The sequence below is a fragment of the Rattus norvegicus genome, chromosome 8 (assembly GCF_036323735.1).
Source record: "Rattus norvegicus strain BN/NHsdMcwi chromosome 8, GRCr8, whole genome shotgun sequence".
NCBI classification, from domain to species: domain Eukaryota; kingdom Metazoa; phylum Chordata; class Mammalia; order Rodentia; family Muridae; genus Rattus; species Rattus norvegicus.
This window is the reverse complement of record NC_086026.1, coordinates 80,224,707-80,245,924: the sequence shown is the minus strand read 5'-3', so window position 1 is coordinate 80,245,924 and position 21,218 is coordinate 80,224,707. Positions and strand designations below refer to the sequence as shown.

Genomic DNA, 21,218 nt, shown 5'->3' with positions numbered 1-21,218 from the left:
ACTAGGTTTGACTCCCAATACCCACATGGCAGCTCACAACAGTCTGTAACTCTAGTTCCAGGGGATCCAATGCCACCTTTTGACCTCCAGAGATACCAGGCATACATGTACTACACAGACATAAATGCAGGCAAATACTCACACACATAAACTTGATTTTGTTTTTACTTTCGCATTTAATTTAAAAAAAAAATAATCAAAAGAGCAGCCAAAGTGCCATTTATTTCTGGGTGTGTCTATGAGACTGCCATGTGAGCTAGGGATGTAAGTGAGGATAGGTGAACATCACCAGCTCATCATCCTGCATATGCACTTTTCTCCCTTTCTCTCTTCCCGATGGCCTACCATGCCACTTCTCATTGTCCATAACCACAAGTCAATTCCTCTAATAACTCCCACCCCCACGCCTAGATCATCCAGATCCATTTAACTGTTTCTTACTGGTTTTATTTCTCTGGAGAGAACCTGTAAAGTCCTTGATTATGCACGAAAACTTCTGAAAATATTTTGATTTTCTTTCCTGGCACTGTTTCTCCTATTTAAATCTCTCCCTCATCTACTTATAACCTTGTCTGTTTAGCTTACTATACTAACTAGGATTATCACAAACCACAAGAAATGAGAGCATTTTTACTTTTCCCTCAACTTTAGTAAGAATACCTTTCAGTTCATCTCATATTCATAAAATCATGCTAATGCTTTCCTTCCATTTCTATTTTAGAAATCTAGTATTTTAAAATTCACATGAAAATCTGGCTCTAGCCAGAAACAAAAAAATTGTACATTTTTACATGAACAAATGTGAACATTTTACATCCTCAGAAGAAAAATTTAAATCCCAAAACTACAAAGAGCTATTCTATTTAAGTACTTTAGTTGTAAGGTTTTGTTTTATTGATTTTGTTGTTTGTTTTTTAATGGACACTGACAGTTTACTATGTATAAAGGAGGAAAAGGACTATCCTGATTAGGTAAAGTTTTTGTTTAATTAAATATTAATTATGACAGGGAAGATGGCTTAGTATATAAAGCTGCCTGTGGCCAAACCTGGTAACTTTAGGTCAATCCTTAGAATTAGAATCCATGAGGTAGAAAGAAAGAATCAATTCTCAAATGTTGGTCTCTGACCTCCATGAACATCAAGGCAGGCTTCTGCTCCCACCCTAACCCCATGAAAAATAAATAACTGTAATTTTAAGATACATTTCTAAATTAGCACCTGATCTTAAAATAGGTTAAATAAAATAAATGCTTATGCAAGCTTGTTAACTTTACATGACAGTTACAAAAAAAACAAAAAACAAAAAACAAAAAAACCCTTGAGGACATCTTACAGGAGGAAATACTTATTTTGACTCACAAACTCAGAGATTTTACTCTGCCATGGCAGAGACAGTATGATAGAGCAAAGTGGCTCTCACATCAGTGGCCAGGAAGCAGAAAAAATGCTTCTTTCTTATTTCCCTTTTATTCCACCCAGGCCTCAACATATTGGATGGGAGGTACCTCCCACATTCAGATCAGGACTTACCACCCCCTTATATCTAGTTAATCCTCTCCAGGCTACTAATCTAGGTATCAAGATAACCAAGGCTAACCACCACAACAATAGTACTTATAAATTGAATGTAATGAAAATTAAAATTTATTGAGCACTTGCTATTTACCAGGTTATACACTGCTCTGAACTTTTCTATTTAATCCACCAAATAGATTTATTAATTAAAAAGTTATCAGGTGATATTAAAGAAACTGGTGGTTTAAGAGATATGTAATAGGACAGGGAAAAATCAGGAGCAGTATGAAGGAAGTAAATGAGGTATCAATGAGGTCATGACAACATATAACAGCTCTACTATCTTCATAAAATCAGGCAAATTCATGACACTGATGTGACTACAAAGAACAGAAATGAAAACCATCACGTGGCAGCACATGGCCTTCAAACCTAGCATCCACCTTTAAGATACACTTTTTAAAGCTACATACAATGAAATACTAAAAAGGAATGGAATGTACTTTTTATAGATCCAAAATATATGTGTATACCCTTAATTTCCACAGCTAGTAATTGACACTGGCATGGTTAACTCCACAGGAATGCAAGCCAATCTTCAGCCTTTGCCCCACTCACTCAGTCAGACACCACAGAACTGCCTGTTTCTACACGCAGAGCCCTACATGCAGCTCAGACTCTGACCTGACTCAACTGAGCTTTGTTCTTATACTTAACAACTGGTCAGGAAATCAAAAAGTAAAGCCAGAACACAGATGCCATCAGGTCTCACACACACATGTTAAACACGCATCTCTACCTAAACAAAGCACGGCCTCTACGCCTCTCATTTTTGCATCCAGTCCTCCTTGGCAAAGCTCTCAGTTTCCCCAGTGCCAGTGTGCCAACTATCTATTCCAATTCCTTACCATCTACTCTAGTACTAATCCTTGCCACCTGCTATTCTTCTAGACTAGATTCTAGCTATCTATAGATGCCTTTGGACTAATAATCTTATCCTTCCTATAGTATCGATCTAACCAAGGGAATCAGGCAAAGCAATATCACACTCAAATAGAAATCAAAGATTCTGTGTTTCTTACAAATTGTCTTATATCTGTCTCATGTTTCCATAAATATTTTTCAATGTGATTTTCTTTGACCTCTACACTTCTCATACAATACAATCTACTTAGGAGCAAAATTCCACACTGTAAAAGAGCATCAAACCTCTCCACTATCACCCTCAAGACTACCCAAGTAACTCCCAGAAGCAAGCAGATACACCATAATTACCATCAAAATACTGAAAGTACTACCTTTCTAATGTCATCTTTGTGGTGCTGGAGACTTAACACAGGGACCTCATGGGTGCTGAGACAAGCACATTACCACTAAGTTGTACCACAAGCCCTCTCTGGTGCCAGAAACTCAATCTAAAAGGAATTGGGGGAAAACTTCCCAAAAGATGCACACTAATGCCAAAACTTCATCAAGAATGCATGTCTGCTCAGTTTCAGAACCTAAGTTTTCAGGGATAGTTCTAATTACAGGTGCCTGGAACTACCATGCCTAGAAAGAAAGAAATGTGCTGCAAAGAAATCTGAAACTCTAAAAGCTGAAAACATACTAAGCACAGAAAGGTTCAAAAGTATCTCAACAGTCAGCTGAGTGGCAGAGGCTGGTAGATTTCTGTTGAGTTTGAGGCCAACCTGGTCTACAGAGCGAGTTCCAAGACCGCCAGAGCCACAGGGAAAAAAAAAAAAAAAAAAAAAAAAAAAAAAAAAAAAAAAGTATCTTGACAGTCAAAACTATGACAAATAACTGACCTTTTTGGTACTATTCCTACCTTCCTACCATCTATCCTTTATACAACAGGGTAACTCTATTCAAGAAAAGTACAAGCATGTTAACCTTCCAGACTCAAAGTCTATAGTTTATAAAGCTAAGCATGATCCTTGTAAGAAACTGCACCCCACACACCCAACTCCTGTCTACCCTCATCCTCCTCCACTTCTCCTTCTATGTGCAGTATCTCTATCTACCACCTTTTGTCACCCTGAGTTCTCTGACCACCCAATCTAGTGCACATTCCCTGGTATTCTTTATGAGTTCTAACTAACATGTACTACCCATCACCACCATTAGAATACAGTCACAAGTTAAATAAGCACTTTGATCACTCATGTATCCTCAGCACTTGGACAACAGTCAGGTAAAGCATGTTGGTATATACCTTTAATCCCAGCATTTGAGGCAGAGACAGGAGGACCTCTGAGTTTGAAGTCACCCTGGTTTACACAGCAAGTGCTAGCCAGTCAGGGATATGTAAGGAGACCCCATCTCAAAAAAGTTGATCAATAAATACCAATATAAATAATTAATGAATGAATCTATTCAAATGTTCCAAGCAAAGGGAAACTATATTTTAGAGATTAAAAGCCATAAACTAATCACTGGAAACCATGTGATTCTTTGGAACTAAATAATAGAATTTCAAAAAGCCTGGCATTGGCATAAAACTGACTCTTTTATAAACCCCTATATTTATTTACAAGATGAAGGAGGGATTATCTTACTGCTATCATGGGTGCATTTCAGGAAATTTCCATGCAAAATAACAATGCAGCATTTATAACTGTCTGAACTACCTACTTCATTATGCCTTATTTTTCCCATTTGAAAAAATATATAATTTACCAGTACTTACACCTAAGTGTGACTAAATGGACTAAATGTATGCTGTTTAAAGTGACTAATTCTAGGGACTAAACGTATGTGTGTTTAAAGTGCTGAGAATGGTATACAGCATACACTACCTAACAATGTAGTAAGTTACTGTTAAAAACTACTGTTGGACATTGTGACTGACACACCTATAAGCCAACAGAAAGGAAGCTGAGGGAGGAAGATGAATTTGAAGCAATCCTTGGTTATAATTCTGTCTCAAAACAACAACATATTAATCCATTTAGGGTACTTTTGTAATGAACTAATATAAACTTTAAAATGCTTTCAGGGATTGGACTTGGCTCAGTTAAGAGCACTGCCTGGTCTTTCAGAGAACACAAGTTCGATTCCAAGCTCCTGTACTGCAACTTACAAGTGTCTGTAAACACTAGTTCTAAATATTCTGACACTTTCTGGTCTCTATGGAAATCAGACACACAAGTGCACAGACATACCACAGACATACTTTCCAGAAAAAACACACATATGCACAAAATAAAATATACTTTCAGATAAAAAGACACAGGTTTTTTAAAAGCAACTTAGTTTTTATGGAAAAAAAAGTCTAACTCTACCTCTTTAATTAAAAGGCCATGTAGAAGTACTTAATGAGCAAAATAAATACACTAGCAAAAAACGGTAATCCTGTTCTATTTTAAAGTTGATTACAGTACGGCTGAGGAACGGCTCTGTAGTAAAGTGCTTAGCTAACATCCTGAAGTCTTAGGTTTGACCCTAAGCACCATTCAAAATGGTAAGGGGATCAATTTTAAAAAACACAAATCTCCAGAGGCTTTTCCCTCCATACACACTCTCAGAAATTTGGGTACACTTAATAGTGTATATGTTAACTCTACTGTAGGTTCTGAGAATACGAACATTAAAAAGTTACAATACCCAAAGAATTATTATTACGTATTAAATAAATTAAAAAAAAAAGTTACAATACATGACTACTCATCTTGTGGAGCTTTGCTCTAAAAAGATAAACAATAATCAAAGCTATAAAAAGTTATTAATTGTTATTTAAGGAAAGTGGCCGCTTAAAAATCCCAAGGAAGGAACTGGAATAAGGTATGAGGTAATCTGTAAATTAACGTATGAAAAGACGCGACCGAGAATAAACTACAACAATGAGTGTCCATAACACTACTGAACTTTTAAATTACATACTTGGAAATCGTTAATATCTTATTGCTTTTTTTTTTAAGTTTCCAAAGTAAATTTTTAAGAGCTGATAATACAACTATATACAGAAATTGTTTTGCATGTAAAGGACCAGAGTGTAAAGTCCCTGACACGGGCAAATCTGGCCAGAAAAGAAATGAACACAAAGGCACTCATAGCTTTTACAAACTTTTACTTACAATGGTGAATTACTTGACAAGTGTGTTATTGTTTGCTCAACTGAAATATTTTTAATCAAGATAAAATTCATATAATAAAAGTCGTAACTTTAGCCACTATAAAGTATACACTCTGTTATTGGCTGGTTTTGACCACTCTTGGATGATGGCCGACTGCTAGGTGAAGAGAGACTGAGTGGGGCAGATGCAGGGAGAAGAGTGACTGAACTAAAGAAGATGATTTTAACTTGAATCAGTAAGGCAATAGCGGTGAACTGGTGACTGAAATCAGCTCCTGAGTAGGAGAACAGGTTCAACGCTTACCTGGGTTACAGAGAAAATAACTACTAACTACTAGCAAAGAAATGTGTCTTTCAAAAGCTTGCTGCTACTTTAACATGGAATTTATATCCCATGACAAAAACTTTCCCCTGGCTTAAACCCTTTAAATATATCAAGTACAAAAAGAACGACCTTCTAAAGACTAGGAGTAAAACCAAAACCAAAACAGTGCAGAGCTAGAGCATTTCTTTTCACTACTTATGTGTTACCATGCAGGGCACAAGGAACAACAGGAAAATTAACAAGAAGGGCTCAGAAGACATCAACCAGAGGACAGGGGTGTATATAGCCCAAAGGCAGAAAACTTGCCTAATATCCACAGTGCCTGCAGTTTGATACCCAATACTGAAAAAGAGATAAAAAGAAAAATGTTGCCAATCCAAACTCCTTTTATCTCCAAATACAGACAACTCTACTAAAGGTGTTCCCATGTAGAAATGTTTCCTGGTAATAGCAAAATAAACACACATTTAACCTGGAGTGCAGAGTGAAATGCTCCTTATCTGAGGTCAGTGGAAAATGACAACTTCTGGTGAAGGAAAGTTCCTAGATAACCCATTTCCATGTGTCATATATCTTTCCACTTGAACTATTAGCATTTCTCTCCATGGCTTAACATCTTGATTGGGGAGGCCACAATGATGCAATAATCCTTAGGCTATTTCACTGCAGCACTGTGACTACATTAAACCACTCCACTGTGCACTTTGTTCAGTAGGTTATCTTTCTCTTCAGCTACTTTATTTCATCTACTCAGAAAAGCCTAGCACCAGCAGTTTGCTTCCTTGTCCTTTGTTAGAGATTTCAGAAATCTAAACTTCTATAAAGTACACAGTAATGCACACAGTAACTAACACTTTAAAGGCCCCAAGGAAATTCTGAACATTAACACAGTTCTCTCTCTCTCTCTCTCTCTCTCTCTCTCTCTCTCTCTCTCTCTCACACACACACACACACACACACACACACACACACACACACACACACACACACACTAGGGATGGTAAGACTTGCCACCAAACCTGAAAAACCTGAAAAACTGAGATTTCGGCACTTAGTCTTACAGGATAAAGCACTTTCCTACCATGTGTGAGGAGGCCCCGGGTTCAACCAAAGAACTACAAACATCATGAAAATAAACTAAGTAAACCACACATGATCATACCTGTAATCCTAACTACTTAGCCTACAGATGGTGGGTTAATAGGATCACTTTTGGACCAAACAGCAACATTACTTAACAAATATTTTTCCATCTACATCCAAACCAGAAAAGTTGATAACACAATCTTAAGAATGGGTAAAAAAAAAAAAAAACTAACAAAAATATTAACATAATAAATCTTCCTACTTATGGAAAACTCAATTACAATACATGAAAGGGTAGATAGAGGACAAGCTAAAGCTGGTACATCTCTAATGCCTCAAGAGAATTAGCTGCAATCAAATTATTTCCAATACTTTCACTTACATTAATTTCAAAATTTGACACTAAATTTATTCAGTTACTTTTCTCACTGTTGTGGCCTGACAGTGTAGTCCACCATGGACAAGAAGATGTGATTCAAGAAGATCAGGCAGTTAGTCACAATTCACCCATAGTCTGCAAGCAGAGATGGGGTCCTGGTGCTCAGCAACCTTTCTGGTTTTTTTTTCCTTTGCAATCAGTCCAGGACCCCAAACCATAGAATGGTAGTACCCACATTCAGATCTTCCCTCCTCAACTAAACTTCTCTAAAAACACCCTCACAGACATCCCCAGAGTTGTGTCTCCTAAGTGATTCCAAATTCAGTCAAGTTGACAATTAAGGTCAACAATGTGATTTCAAAATACTTCCTTTCAAGCCATCAGCCATACCTCGAGAAACATCCATGACCAATGTTCTTTTATGCCAATATGAATTCACTCTGATTGTGTAATATTACACAGCTCTTTCAAAAGTGCTCTCTCGGATAACAAAAACAGCCTTCTAAGAACTATGTCCTATATTTCAGCAATAATAGCAAAGTATTTTAATGCATTTAGACATACCATTTCTACACTGTGACTTCAAACTGAAAACAATATCTATTTCTTCACTAGAGACCAGTCAAATCTTCTAGACTCAGCTATCTACATCTCACAGTTGCAAGTAAAACTTCAAGATAACAAAATATATCTATAATTAAAAGCATATTTCAATACATCCATTTTTTAAAAATAAGCTAGACTCTTATAAATAAAATAATAAAGATAGCTCAATCAGAAGTGAAGTTAAGTAACCCTTTCACAATTACAAACTAAATCAATTGCACAGGGCACAAAATATGAATGACTAAAATCCACTGACTATTCTATTTCTACGAATGACTAAAATCCACTGACTATTCTATTTCTACCATTTACTTAAGAAATTAAGTATTAAAATTCCAAAATGGAATATGTATATATATATATACTCATATATATGAATACACACACACACACAATGCTGATACCTGAAATTTTCATATACTTTCAAATAAATACCACCAATACAGATGGTAATCTTCATAAAAGACTAAGGCTTTCAACCTACCTACATTATTCTTCCACACAGATGCAAGAAATTCCAGCCACCACTTCCACTGCTGCTGTACCTCTATCTTACGTTTCAGCCTACGCCCATACCCATGGGATTGCTTCCCATCCATGTCATACTTGGCTGGCAATCACGACTCTGTAGCTTACTCTACACATGAGGAAAAAACACTCTTGGATTACTAAGATATTTGTACTACTACATGGGAAAAATCAGATTATAGGTCACCAGGGAAATTAAACATCTTGACCAAAATAAAGTTAAAATTTGTGTGTACAAATGACTACCTACCTCCAAGGCTAGCAGCCAAATGGTTCTAGATTAATGTATTTAATCCTTATTATTGTCCACTTGAAATTCGGATAATATACTGTATTAATGGGAAGGTATACATCTAATGTACTGCAAGAATATTTCACTTTAACAAAAATCATCATGACATTTAGCTTTACATAATGAAGCTATTTCCATAACACTGTAGACAGACAGCAATTCAAAGGCTATTTCACTAAACTACAACCTTGCTTAATGAAAATGCCTATGTAACATGAACTCGCAAATCCACTCCACTCACCAAGCAATGTTGTTTTGTGGGTTTTTTAACTTTATTTAATATTGTGTGTATGATGTGTACATGTACGTAGAGAGTATGGGAATGCAGGCACACATGAATGTGCATGGCAGATGAGAAAGGACAGCTTTTGGGAGTTGGTCACCTCCCTTCACTGTGGATTCACGACACAGCTTATCAGGCTTTTTCTTAAACCTGCTGAGCCATTTCACCAGCACTAATTCTGCAATTTTAATAAAACATTTATTATAAATATTGATGTGAGCTACACTCTGTGCTAGGTCCTAAAACATATAAACTAAGAATAAAGTCAGGGATGAGTAGATAGCTTGTTGATAAAGTGTTCGCCACATTAACATGAGAACCCCAGAACACATGTAAAAAGCTTGTAAGCTTAGTGCTGGGGAAGCAGAGACAAGCAAATTGCTGTGACTCACTGGTCAGACAGCCAGCCTAGCCCACTTAGTAAACTCCAAGCCCCAGTGAGGTTTCATTCATTCATACATACATACATACATACATACATACATACATACACACACACACACACACACACACCCATGCACACGCCTAGATTTTGCATATGACAGAAAACAGTTATCTTAGTGTGGCTTATTTTCTTAACATGACAACCTCCAGTTCTACCAATTTTCCTGCAAATTTGGTTATTCTTTACAGCTGAATTAAACTGCATTGTGTATAAATAATAAATTCCTTTACCCATTCATCTGTTGATGGTCTTTTAGGTTGATATATGCTATTATTACAAAAAGTCAAAAGTTCAAATGTTTGTGTGACTCTGTGCCTCTAATCATCATTAATGTAAACAAAGACATGGGAAGATATTTGTGGAACTATTGTTCCTCAAATAGTATACAGCCATTTGCCTAAACTTTAAAGATAATCCTGTTCTCCCCATCTTGAAATAGAAAGTTTACAAGCTGAACCTAACAGAGTACCAGACATAGTCTAAAATCTTAGAGGTTAATTCCAACAAGATAAATCAGTAACAAATATGGAGGCTAAAGAGATAGTTCAGAGATGGGATAGTTCAGAGATACATTAACAGTTTAAAATATGAGGACTTGGGTTCAGTTCCTAGTACCTACCAAGTGGCTCACAACCATCTCTAACTCCAGTCCCAGGAGATCTGATAACTTCTTTTGGCCTTCACAGGCACCAGATATACACATGGTGCATATACATACATGCAGGCAAACGCTGATACATATAAAATAAAATTACTTTGTAAAAATGTGTTCGTGTATCTTCAAAGCTAATCACTCCCCTCTTTCCAAATATATTAGACTCCTATCATCTAACTCTCTAGAACAATACTTGCCAAATTACCAGTCACAGAGAACTGAAGAGCAATGCAAACTCTTAAGCGTCCCCAGGAAGAAGCGTGGTAGTATTAAGTCACAGACTATGATATCCACCCCTATCTTCTATCTAGAATCAAAATCTCAAAAGACAATTTCAACTTCAACAACTTAGGTCCTCAAAAGTTTACAGAGTCACTCTCTATTGTAAAAAACTTCTAAGATCTCATTTCAACAGTAAAGCCCTCAGTATATTTTGTTAGTTTAACTTGAAACATTTGCCAAATTTTACCAGTGCTTTTTCCCGTGTATATGTGTGTGCACATAAGGGAGGGAGGGGAAGGGAAGGAGGGAGAGGGGGGAGGAGAGAGAGAGAGAGTGTGTGTGTGTGTGTGTTGGGGGCGGGCAATATATAGGACAATTTAGGGAATTGGTTCACTCCTCTACCATGTAAGTCCCAGGGATCACACTCAGGTTTTCAGGTTTAATGGCAGTGCCTTTACCTGCTGAGTCAGCTTGACAGTTTTTACTTTTAAAATCTTTTTTTCTATAATATCTACTCTAACCTGAGACTAAGTCACACAATTCACCAAGTGCCTAACGTATTCCTCATTGTAGTACATCCCAATCATTCAATATGAAGACCAACTGCATTCCATAATAGTCCATCCCAGTAATGGCCCAAAATATGAATAATGCAAGTCCAGGTCCTTACGGCCTAGCTAGCATTTCTCCCGATTGCCATTTAAAACTCAAAGATCATACTATTTTCCCCAACTAGTGTTTGAAATGGTGAGTTCACAATTTGCATATAACCAGATATACCAGGCAATCTAGAACCAAAGAAATTAATTCCAACATGTTAAATTAAGAAATTAAAAAACAACTGTGTCTCCTCAAACCTAATTTCTAAATCTGCATGCATCATCATGCTTTACCTCACACACTGTCCCAGCTAGTTAGGTGACGTCTTCACCAAATTTCACTTCACTTGTAACTACAATACATAACTGAAACTAGATGCTTACATCCTGGCATTTCCTCCCCTCTGACAAACTTAGTATTTTTACTTTTCTTCTCAAACTGTGGCATCAAAACTCCATCTAATTATAGATACCCAATAATCCTGGTTCTCATTGGACACCTTGCTTATTATTTAGCTAGATCTGTAGTAGGTTCAGGATGAATTCTTTCTGTAGCAAAGGGAGAGCACATTATCTGAAACTATTCTCATATGCATTTCTGCAACCTACCTAGATCAGAACTATGCCCACAAGTACTAACCCAAGGCAGTCTCACTGTTGGAGAATAACTAGAGATCCAACTAGTAGAAATTATTGCAGCTTTTCCACTATGGTTGACATTGATTGCTTCATTGTCCCTAATATAAAAATTGACAATGGGGGATGGGGACAGAGGATGGGGGAAATGGCTCTGTAAAAATGCTAGTCCAAACATTGGGACCTGAACATAAATGACCAGCAGACAGATGCAAATCTGAGAACTGATGCTCATACCTATAATTCCTCTATTAGTGCGTACAGACAGGCTCCTGGTATAAATCCCAGGAACTCTCTGGCCAGCTGGCTTAGCTAAAAAGGCAAACTTCTACTTCAGTCAGAGACCCTACTCTGGCTATTGTGGTGAACACAATACAGGATGGCACCCAAAATCCTTCTCTGGCCTCTGCAAAGTGCTTACAAAAACATAATTACATGCATATATCATATATATTAAACTAATTAATAAATAACCTTTAAAAACACTGGCATCTGGGTTAGTCAGAATTACCACTGATAGGTTATTTTCCAGAACAAGCCAACTCTGTATACGTATGGTCTGAGTACAACTTATAGGAATCAGTTCTTTCCTTCCATTGTGTGTATTCTGGGGATCAGATTCAAGTTCTCAGACTTGACGACAGGCACTTTTATCCATCTGAACCATCTTGCTGACCCCAAGTCAACTTTTTACAATTTCATGGGAGAAGCATTAGCAAGTATTAAATAAATTAACTCTTCCTTAAACAACAACAAAATTTTAAACAACCTTGAGGCTCTACCCAACCTTACTACATGGAGTTGCCTAGTGAAAAGCAGACTAACTACAAATCAGCTCCTGCTATTTAAGGTCTCTGCCTCAGTGATTCTGAGCTTGGGGCTCCAACTTGAAAAAACCATGTACTTTTCTGTCTACAGGCTTTCCTACTCTACAATATATCTCTCCAATTAATAGTTGCACAACCTATCACTAAAAGGCATCAATTGAGATTACCTTTGTCCAGCTCTCAAACAGTCTCCATATGTGCAAACTATATTATTGGGATTAACACAGATTTATTTTAAGACAGACCTTTGCAAAACCATATGCCCACATGATGGCATATACCTGTAAATCCCACTGCTATAGTCCCAAGAGCTCAGTCTAGGAGTCTTAAGCCATATTGGGCAACTCAGTAATTATGTCCTACATGTATCAACAAAAAGACAAAACAAACAAACACCCCACCAACATCAGCAAATTTTTCCTAAACATTATAATTAAAACACTGAGCTGTGGGTGCATCTCAGTAGTAGAGCATTAATAATGACCTGGATTCAGTCTCCAACACCAAAGAGAGAAAAAGAGTCAGGGTGGGGAGTTAACTTTACCTGACCCTACTATAATCCTAGCTACTCAAACTACTGAGAGAGAAAGATTGCAAGTTCAGGGCTTGTCTGGGCTACATAGAGTTCAAGGCCACCCTGGTCAACTTAGTGAGACCTTGTCTCAAAATTAATCATAAAGAAAGAACAGTGAAAGCCTAACAATCTGAGTTCAGTTCCCAGAACCCATAAAGTAGAACTTCCAGAAGGCCCCCTGACCTGAATAAGTGTGCTGCAGCATATGCATGCAAACAAGTATGTGCACATATACACACAAAGTAAATAAATAATTTTTAAAAGTTCAAATATTAAAAGAGGGTTGGAACATAAGTCTCAGTATTAGAACGCTTTCCTTGCAGGAGCAAGGCTGTTCAATTCTCTATGCTGAGGGAAAAAAAGGTAAAAAGGGAAACTAGAAATGCAACTTTAATATAAACAAAAGAATAAAAACTAGAATAACAGTGTTACTATAGCACAGCTCTTACAGTAAATAAAACAAATATCGGAGCTTCTACTGTCTAGCTTCTACTGAGTTTCCTTTAAGTAGAGAAAATACATTTCCTCAATTCACAGTTTATATTACTACAGGGAATATTACAATAAGTATTATTACAATAAACATTTAAAAGTATGTGTTTCCTATCAATAATCTAGTAAATTAGTTTAAAGCTACAGTATTCACCATTCAGACTCAGGACATGATCTGTCTATTACTAGATGAATGAGCAGAGTTTTTGTTAAACCTTCCAGGTTATTCATGGGTTTTCTTTCCATTCTATCCTTCTCACTTCAACTAACACATTAGTACCATATCTCAATAGTTCAGAAACTACAAAGTGACCTCAGCAGTAAACGCTACAAAGCCAAACATACATTTAAAAAGATAAAACTACCAAAGGTAATCTACTTTCTCCCACAGAAGAATCAGAATTTCCACTGTACAGGCAAGTGTTAAGTATGTTGTCTTAGTTTTCTCAGAGGGAGAAGCTAGAAACTAGTTTAAGTTGACAACCTGGCTAGGTATGATGGCACACATCTGTAATACCAATACTCCAAAAGAAGAGGCAGGAGCAGTAAGAACTCCAGGCTAGCACAGACTATGTGGCAATTCAAGGCCAACATGGGCTTCATGATAAGAAGCCTGACTCCCACTCCCGACCCCCTAGAAATAACATCCTCAAATTTCACAAGAAAACCAGGAAACCTAAACGCATTTTAGAAAGCTATTATCTAGGGGCTGAAGAGATGGCCTAGTGATTCAGAGCACTGGATGCTCTTCCAGAGGACTCAGGTTTGATTCCTAGCACCAAACATGATAGTTAACAACTGTAATTCCAGTTCTAGAGGAATCTACCAAGCACACATGTGGTACACAGACATACATGTAAGCAAAACGCCCATACACATAAATCTTTTTTTTAAAGGGAGATTTTTTTCAAAAAAAAAAAAAAGGCAGAAAGTTGTGGGGTTCTTTGTGTTCTTTGAGACAAGGTCTCATTGTGTAGCTCTGGCTATCCTGGAACTCATTGTGTAGACCAGGCTGGCCTCAAGACTCAAAGTTTCATCTGTTTCTGCCTCCTGCGTGCTAGGATTAAAACTATATGCCACCACAGCCAGAAGAAAGTTTTTAGATAGTCTGACATGGTAGAGTTCACCTGTAATACCAACATTAGGTAAACTGAGGCAGGAAACTATAAATTTAAGAACAGTGTGAGCCACACACTGAAACTCTGTTTCCAAAAGGAAAAGAAAAAAGGAAAGAAAAGAAAAACAAAACTTAAAGACAGATATAGAGGTACATAGAAAGGAGTGGCTTAAAACTTTAACCTTTGAGATTTCTCTTGCTTTGAGGTAAGTCAGGCCTATTGGTACAGATCTGTAGTCCCAACTACTCAGGATACCAAGCTCCAGGTCAGCCTAGGACTTAGTAAGGAGGCCCTGTCTAAAACAAAAAGTTTGGGGGCAGGGGAGACTAGAAATGTAGTTCAGTAGTAGAGTATTTGCCCAGCATTTGGGAGACCTCAGATCTAACCTCTACTACCCGAAATAAAACGAAAATCAACTGGCCTCTGTTTGGATATTTCACCACTTAGCAGATACTAGAAAAGTTATCCCTTTAAGCCTACATTTAATTTTCATACATATTTAAAGGAGAAACTCCTAAACACTATTAAGTCAATGATGTACTCCTCCACCCAACCCTTTGGATTACAATGCTTAGGAAAAAAGAGATCCAATAATATGCAATATGTGAAGGTATGGAACAAGTTATTAGAAGCACATCAAAAACAAAGGAGTGCCTGCCCGCCATGCCCAGTCCCCTCATCCCTGCCAACAGGGTTCCTGCACTGACACAAGAGATACTGCTAATGCTGGGGATGACTTGAACTTGGCCTTGTTTAGGTGACACAGTGTACTGGAGTCTCAAACTCTAGTTGTAAAAAGATAAAAAGTTAAAGCTCCTTTGAGTCGATGACAAAGAGATGACAAAAAGTATCTTCTCATACTCCTACTTGCCACAGAAAAAACAGTGAAGAGTTAAAGCTTAAACCTTGATATTTTAAATTCCTTAGGCTAAGTATCCAAAAAGTTTGTTTCTGTAGAATGTGTATCATACAAAGCATTTACACTGATTTTTAAATTAAAATACACACACACACACACACACACACACACACACACACACACACACCCCACTTACCAAGGTTCATTACATGGATGACTTCTTCAAGCCAAACATTAGAGGATTAATTTGTTGGTATAACTAATACCTTCTGAGTTCTTAAGCACACAAAATAATTTTTCTTTTCCTTTTTTTTTTTTTTTTTTTTTTTTTTTTGATTTTCAAGACAAAGTTTCTGGAACTCTGTAGACCAGGTTGGCCTTGAACTCAGTGATCTGTCTGCCTCTGCCCCTGCCCCTGCCTCCCACATGCTGTGATCAAAGGTGTGCTTTACCACTGCCCATAAAATAATTTTTCAAAAGAAAGACTAACTTTTTCTATGCTTAAAGGTAACAGTTAGCCCTACATAAAGGCCTGTACCTACAGTCCCAGCTACCAGGAAGGCCAAAGGATAAGTTGGGTCCAAGAGTCAGAGTCTAGAAACAGTCAGTTGGCATCTCAAAAAAAAAAAAAAAAAAAAAAAAACAACCACATACATAAAAATTCTTTAGCTAATCAGGACAGTGGCAATAAGTTCCTAACATGTGTCCAAATAACATGTGTGAGTAAGGGCATGAGGAACCATGGTGTGCATGTGCATGTAAGAAAGAAACAATTTTCAGGAGTTGATTCTCTCAACTAAAGGATAGGGAATAGAATTCAGATAGTCAGGCTTGGGGTTGGGGATTTAGCTCAGTGGTAGAGCGCTTGCCTAGGAGGTGCAAGGCCCTGGGTTCGGTCCCCAGCTCCGAAAAAAAGAAAAAAAAAAAAAAAAAAACAACCAGATAGTCAGGCTTTCAAATCCAATGCTCCCATCTGAGCCATTTTGCTAGGCCTCAAATAACTTTTAGAAGCATTTTGTACACATGTTTGGGTACTTCCATACAGACATTTCATAAACTCTAAAACCGTCACAGTATATTTCTACAAATTCGACATTGACCAGGACATCTACTAATAGAGAAGGGAAAACGAGGAAAGTTTGTTTTCATGTTTAAGCGTTTTATTGCCTCCTTCCAGCTTCCCACCCCTCACATTACGTGCAGTGAGAGAAACATTCACACACAACAGTGATCAGCAAACAGGCAAGATGAAAGCGACCAACAGTTTAGTTCGCCTGAACATGGTTCATACCTTAAAGTTGCCTATACTGCTACAACCATTTACCTTTCCAATGCAGTAAAGCCATTATCTACTAAGCTTGAACATACACTAGCCTAAAGCATCACAAAAGTGTATTAACTTAGCTACACATAGTTCAGATCCGATAAAAACAGCATAGAGTTACAAGTAAACATAGGAGGGTTTTAGGGCCTTAAACTGGGCAGCTGAATCCAAAGCTTTGCATGGCCTTGCTAGGCAACTGCTCTGGGCTACATTCCACAGCCCAAAATTATAAATATACCTATATATTCAAGTATTACAATTTTGAAATGCGTAAGTGAAAACATTGGGTTTTTTTTTTAAGTTTTTAACAGAAGCACAACAAAAATTGGCCTTTGAATCATTACCTAGTGCAGAAAAAGACTCCAAAGATCTGAATAAAAATCTTCACCCTCAATGATTATGCTGTTAATTTACTTTTTCCCCTAAACACAGGCTACATTGGTTTTAGTTTTCCTTAATAAAAGGCATTTTATATCACTACTTATCTACGCGTTTACGTTAGTTTTAATTACCTCATAGAGAACAGTGTCTAATTCCTGACCATAATCACTAAAAGTGAAAACAGCCAACCAGGGCTATAAGCCACGCTACCAAAATACAAATGTTAAATAAAGAGGCTCTTTACAAACGGTCTGCAACCTGGTTCTTAGAAACAAAAACAAAACAAAAAAATCAAGCATCTATTAGTGGCTGTCATCTAAAATGTGTGCTTAATAAATGAATAGTACACATGACAACAGATACTAGGTACACAAACCAACTTCAGAGTAAGCAGAAAGCCGGACAAAAATAGGCTGGGCCCTGCAGTTTAAGTCAATAAGACAAAAGGATGAACACAGACAATACACTACAGAAAACACTAGGATATTTTCTAAAGTATCAAGTTAGACGACTGACAACCATCCAAAACACCCCTGGAAGTTTTCCGGGTTTTCTTTTTGTTTTGTTTCCAATTCAATGCTTTTAAGCTAAGCTCTATCCGAATACCTGGGTGGCAAATCAGCTTACCAAAGGTAAAGCACTTTCTCATAGGAACAAAATAATCATGCGACCTCTCCTAGGAAACACTGGGAATGAAATATCGCTGTATCTCAAACCCGAAGCGTCAGGAAACTTTAAGCAACTGTGAACGCCAATTTGCAGGGGGAGGGAGCACAGCTCTGACAATCCTCTGACTACGCGGTACATCTGCTCCACCTGAGAGTTTAAGAAAACTCTGCAAGTTGGATAGCCCAGGAAGGGTTGGTCTTGCTTCTCTAGGGGACTCAAATCAAACAGACAGACAGATCGAAGAGCATCCTAAAACGGCTTGCTATCCTCCTCAGTCAACTAAGCCTTGCCCCGGGGAGACAGAAGACAGAAGACAGACAGACAGACAGACAGACAGACAGACAGACACACACACACACACACACACACACACACACACCCTCCGGAGCGCTGGCTGCCAACACTCCGAAAAGATCACGATGAGGAGGGAAGGCGCTCGGGTGGGACACGCACACCGGCGCCCGCCCCGGGTCCGCTCCAGATCGCCCCGCTCGCTCGCTTCCAGAACAATGCAAGCGCCGCGCTGCCAACCTCGCAAGTTGCTGCGAGTCTGCGCGGTCCCGGAGCTCGGACCGGGGCAGGGTTAAGGTGGCTGCGGAGCGCGCGAGGGCGGCTGGCCTGGGCTCCGCGGCTCCCGGGAAAGCGGCGCGAGAAGCTAGGCAGGCAGGGCCGCCGGGCCGTGGGGGCGGGGAAGGCCTGGCCCGGGGCTCCGCAGCCTGCTCCGGCCGCCGCCGGCGGGAGCGCGGTCCGGGCGCGCGAGGGACAATAGCGCGCGGGGAGCGCGGCTCGGGGTCGGCTGAGGCGAGCTGAGAGCTGACAGAAGCTGAGGAGACCTGACACGCGCGGCCCGGCTCTGCGACGCTGCGCTCGGCCGACCGCCGCTCCTCCGCCGCCCGGGGTAGTGTCTCACCTCCCAGCCCCGCCGCCCAGGAGAGGAGCAGAATTAACACTGTCGGCAACACCATCTTCCGCGGCCGCCGCCTCCTCACGGGTTAACCGCGGTGCATCGATCCTGAGGGAGCCGCGACCGGCGCTGGGTCCCGACGAGCCTCCCCGGCAGTGGCACCGGCGAAGCGCCTCCCTCTCGCTCCACTTCAGGGGCCCAGCCGCGCGCCCTACTCCGCCAAAACAGGGCCCTCCCTCCCCCTCGGCCTCTTCCTTCCTCCCTTCCCCGCTTCCCGGCCCTCGCTCTTCGCCTGGTCTCAGCCCCTTCCCTGAGCCGCGGCCCTCCGCCTCCTTTCTCGCCACGTGACGCATCCGTACCCAATGCACTCGCGAGGCCGCGCCCCTGCCTCCCGCCCCGCCCTGCTCCCACAGGCGCCCCGGGATGGTGCGCATGCGTGCCAAGGCGAGCGCCCCGGCCGCTAGGCCCGGCCGCTGCTTCCTGTCCGCTGCCGGCGAGCAGGGATTGGCCTTGGAGGGCGGGGCTACGGGAAGACCCGCCCACCGCCCCGGGCGGGAGCGCTCTTTTCTCGGTGAAAGTGCTACCTGGTTCTACCAGCTGTTAGGGGCTGTCGCTGGGGCTCACACCCTAGCCCGAAGCTCTCAAACAGGGCTTTCGGCTTCTTTGCCTCCAGAAAACGAGAGGTTTTCCTTGCTTCTCTATCTGCCTCTCTCGAAGCTCTGCATCTGCCAAGTAAACAAAAGCAGTCGCAGCAAGCCCTGTTTTTAGCCGCGATGCACAGCTCTGGTGGGAACATACGGGAAAAGATCCAACAGGAAGAAAGGATACCCAAAGGGGTAGTTTCGTGAACCACTAACAAATGTATGTCACCTACTAGGCCTTAGCCATGATAAAAAGCCGGTGGTCCTTAGTCTCCAGCTCAGAAAAATGCCCTTTTGTTACTCTGTCTCCCTCATACCGCCTTTATGTCAACTTCTACAAAACCGATATTTGGCTTCTCATTTACTTACTTTGATTCTTTATTCTTGTATTCACGAACTACAACTTTAGGGGTAATGGGGGAGGGATTTGTAAGGGTGGGACTGAAAGGAGGGGGAGCTGCGATCTGGATGTAAAGCGAATAAATAAATGAAAAAAAAAAGAACTACAACTTCATTATAAGAATAAATCGCAAACCTTTTACTCCTGCCCTATATATTTTCTACAACCTACATTGTTAAGTCGAATGTGGTTTTTAAATTAAACAGAAATAAAGACGAGTATACTTTTCCCACCCCATCTCCTATCTCTCACCTAATGTATCCTAGGCTGTTCTTTGAGTCTTTGTGGGGCCAAGGATAAACTTGAACTTCTGACTCTTCTGCCTCCCATCTTCCACCTTCCATTCCCCATCGTCCGTGCACCATCAGACCTTGTTTAAGGAGTATATTTATTTTAATTGTTTTGCTTCACTTTACTAAACTCAATACTACAGTCAGAAGTTCCCACATCATCATGATTGTCCTGTCCATTCGCTTCTACTGAAGTATATGAAATCAACATAGACTAACTGAATGTCGTTTTTTTCTTTTTCCTTTTTTAAAGTATCTACTCTTAGGAAAGTTGCCTGTAGACATGTTGCTTTTCACATGTGCTTTCTATTTCTCTCTTACATACTCGATGTTATAGAAGTTTTGAGGTTTTGAGTTATTAATCCATCTCTGTCTTCCAGAGGACCTGAGTTCAATTCCCAGCAATCACATGGTGGCTCACAGCCATCTGTAGTGGGATCTGATACCCTCTTGTGGTGCGCCTGAAAACAGCTACAGTGTACTCATATTAATCCACCTCTGTAACAAGTTTGATGTTAGGCAGTATTGTTTATAAACAATTCTAATAATCTTAGCCAAAGATCATTTTCTTTTTAAATTCAAAGAAATCACTGGATTTTACATCCAAGATGCTGTTTCTTTCCTTTAAAAAACAGGATAGCACTACACTCCCTCATAATGAGTGATATTTTCATGTCACGAGTTTGGGCTATCGCTTTGCTTAACGTCTTCGTTCCATTCCTAGCACTTCACAAGTGGAGAGGAAAGTGATAAGGTCTGCATCAATGCATTCATCACAGACCTACTTGAGTTTGACTTCCATCCCTGCCTCCTTAAAGCTGATAGACTTTGGCAAGGCTATTTCAAAATTCTTTGTAACCTCAACATTTCCCTTGTAAAATGAAAATTGCCTTTTGGAACTATGTTGATGGATTAAATTCAGTTCACTTAACATTGTAAAGCAATTACAAGTTCCTAGCGGATAATAATTGTTATATGCTGAATAAAGTGGATAAATACAACTTCCTTCCTCAAACAAATATCTAATCTAGTAGAAAGCAGTGATTCCTTGATTTTTAGCTCTCGCTCTAAAGAGAAGGAGAGGGAGGGGGA

The 21,218-nt window shown here is 39.6% G+C and overlaps 1 protein-coding gene across 1 annotated transcript in view; it reads right to left on the bottom strand.

Annotated features, from left to right (window-relative positions):
* Positions 1-19,063, bottom strand: part of Adam10 (ADAM metallopeptidase domain 10) — a 131,867-nt gene extending 112,804 nt beyond the window's left edge. Inside the window, exon 1 of the mRNA NM_019254.1 lies at positions 18,802-19,063. Within this exon, the coding sequence (NP_062127.1) occupies positions 18,802-18,856 (55 nt within the window). The 5' untranslated portion in view covers positions 18,857-19,063. The remainder of the gene's footprint in view (positions 1-18,801) is intronic.
* Between the last annotated feature and the right edge of the window lie 2,155 nt (positions 19,064-21,218).